A 2,294-nucleotide genomic window follows, 5' to 3' on the forward strand; every position below is an offset into this window, starting at 1 on the left:
ATTAATAAATATTTATTAAGTACGAAATTTAGTTTTATTTAGTGTACCACTTATTTAGTGTAATAAAATTTTAATAAACAAGCAGATTTGGCTCCCAATTTTTTAAAAAAATTGTTGTAATGTTCATATTTGGCTCTTTGGCTAATAAGTTTGCCGACCACTGATGTAGGGTATATCGGGCAAATACATTTACATTACCCGTATACATTTCGCATTGACTACATCAAGCCCTAATTTCGTCGACGCTCGTACCATGAATTTGTGGAAAATTAATCTCGGAAAATGGATTAAAAACTTGGGCAAAAATGTTATCCTAGGGATAAAATTAAACGAAATTTGTTACAAGCTGCAAGGCTGTTTTTAAAAGGATCTGTTAGCAAATGAAATATCACTTTTTTCTAAATATTATACAATTTTATGGTTCAATGTATTCCTATATACCTAATTGAGTATTTAGGAAGAAAAGTAAAAACGTATTGTTAAATAAAAAAGTATTGTTGTTGATTTTTAAAAAGTATTGTTGTTTATTAAAAATCCTCGCATTGAACTTTAAAAAAATAAATGAATGTTTACCAACCATCCTTAAATTTGATAATAAACTCGGAGATTACAGTGTTTTAGAAACATTCACCTTATTTATTTCGTAGGTAATCGGTGTTTAAATGTTGCGTGATTTCCTCACTCGGAAAATTTCCCCCTTTTCCTAACTATGGCTTCGGAAAATCTTATTTTATTTCCACGTCAACATATTCCAAATCCTTACTGAATGAGGTGAACCGGGTTCGAATCTCAGGGGTGGCTGGTCGTCACGAATTCCGCATCCGGGCTGCACCGACCTCAGTGCTGACGTGAAATATCCTCAGTGGTAGACGGATCACGGGTTAGCGTACCCTTGCCAACAGGCTACCCGTAAAAGGGTTCGTGATTTTACTCTCCATGCAATGCAAATGCAGGTTAGTTCTATCAAAAAGTCCTCCACGACGGCAAATTTCTTCCAGTACTTGATCCATGTGTTCCCTTGTCTTTTGGATTGGGTTCGAAATGACAAGACTGAACGTTGGTAGTTGTAAACCCAAAAAATTGGGTCGGCTGTTCAACGACGGTTATAAAAATAAAATAAAAAAAATACTTGTTAAAATGTGCTGGTGGGGGAGGGTTAATGCAAGATTTAGAAAAGCTAAAGTAAGGTTAAGGGGTAATGTGCAGAGCGTGAGGAAATCGCATTACTTTCAAATGTTACAAAAAAATTGTTATTTCAGCTTGTGACTGTGATCTGTATGGTTCGGTACGAGATGACTGTGAGCAGATGACTGGGAGATGCGTCTGCAAAAACGGAATTCAAGGAATGAAATGCAACATCTGTCCCATCGGAACAGTCTTGGGACCCGATGGATGTGTAGATGGTANATATTCGAATTCGAAATTAAAAAAATGCTGAGTTTAATTGTTATGCTTAATTGAATGTCATTCATTTATTAAGCTTGATTGGATTTTACATGCATGATTATTCCACAGCTTCCATCGCAAAAGCAGTGACAGGGTCATGTGATGAGCTTGAATGTTCCCATGGAGCTGTTTGTAAGGAAAAGAACGGTCTTGTACAGTGTAATTGTGATTTCAAATGCACTAGTGATGATAAAGGTACTAAAGCTCCAGAAGATCTTACGGTGTGTGGCTCAGACGGTATTGCCTACGGATCTGAATGCCAACTCCGACTTTTCAGTTGCCGTTACCAAAAGCCCATTGAAGTGATTGGGGAAGGACCTTGTACTAAATGTAAGTGTGATACTTAATAGTGGGATTATCTGCTATAGCAATTTCGGTACTTTTCCGTTAGCCTGCCGCAAATGTCACCAAGTGTGAACCTAACGCGAGCCAAGCGAAGCGAATGACAATACAGTCAACGGGGAAAAAAGTCGAAAACGTTCAACTATAAGCAAATATTCTTAATAGTAAGCAAAACAAGTTCAACTACAAACAAATATTAATGAATTGTAAACGAAACAGTTTTACCCAAAAGGAATGGGGTGGCGGCGGTCTTCCTGCTGTCGACCCAATTTTGGCTCCGTCTGCGGAGGGTTTGGCACTGCCGCTCTTCAGGTTTTGGACCAGTCGGGCATCCTTTGCTCTCGATCGTGACTATGGTGCTCCAATTCTTGCGTGACTCGGGGCCTTGCCCGGTGTCCGCATATTGCTTGGTCCTCGTGCCGAGCTGGATTTCAAATCGACGACGGGGCATCTTACATTTGACGTATGGGCATATTTGCCTGGGTCGCCGTAACTAAATTCCCTTA

The 2,294-nt window shown here is 38.9% G+C and overlaps 1 protein-coding gene across 1 annotated transcript; it reads left to right on the forward strand.

Annotated features, from left to right (window-relative positions):
- Positions 1-1,261: 1,261 nt before the first annotated feature.
- Positions 1,262-1,814, forward strand: LOC122273759 (agrin-like). The gene is made up of 2 exons (XM_043057764.2): positions 1,262-1,403; positions 1,516-1,814. The coding sequence occupies exons 1-2, from the start codon at positions 1,307-1,309 to the stop codon at positions 1,791-1,793; spliced, it is 375 nt and encodes a 124-aa protein (XP_042913698.1). The 5' UTR covers positions 1,262-1,306; the 3' UTR covers positions 1,794-1,814.
- The last annotated feature ends 480 nt before the right edge of the window (positions 1,815-2,294 follow it).

The sequence above is a fragment of the Parasteatoda tepidariorum genome, unplaced genomic scaffold (assembly GCF_043381705.1).
Source record: "Parasteatoda tepidariorum isolate YZ-2023 unplaced genomic scaffold, CAS_Ptep_4.0 HiC_scaffold_8043, whole genome shotgun sequence".
In the NCBI taxonomy this organism is placed as follows: domain Eukaryota; kingdom Metazoa; phylum Arthropoda; class Arachnida; order Araneae; family Theridiidae; genus Parasteatoda; species Parasteatoda tepidariorum.

Excerpts from the sequence above, each read along its gene's own strand:
- LOC122273759 (XM_043057764.2), top strand. The coding sequence starts at position 1,307 with ATGACTGGGAGATGCGTCTGCAAAAACGGAATTCAAGGAATGAAATGC.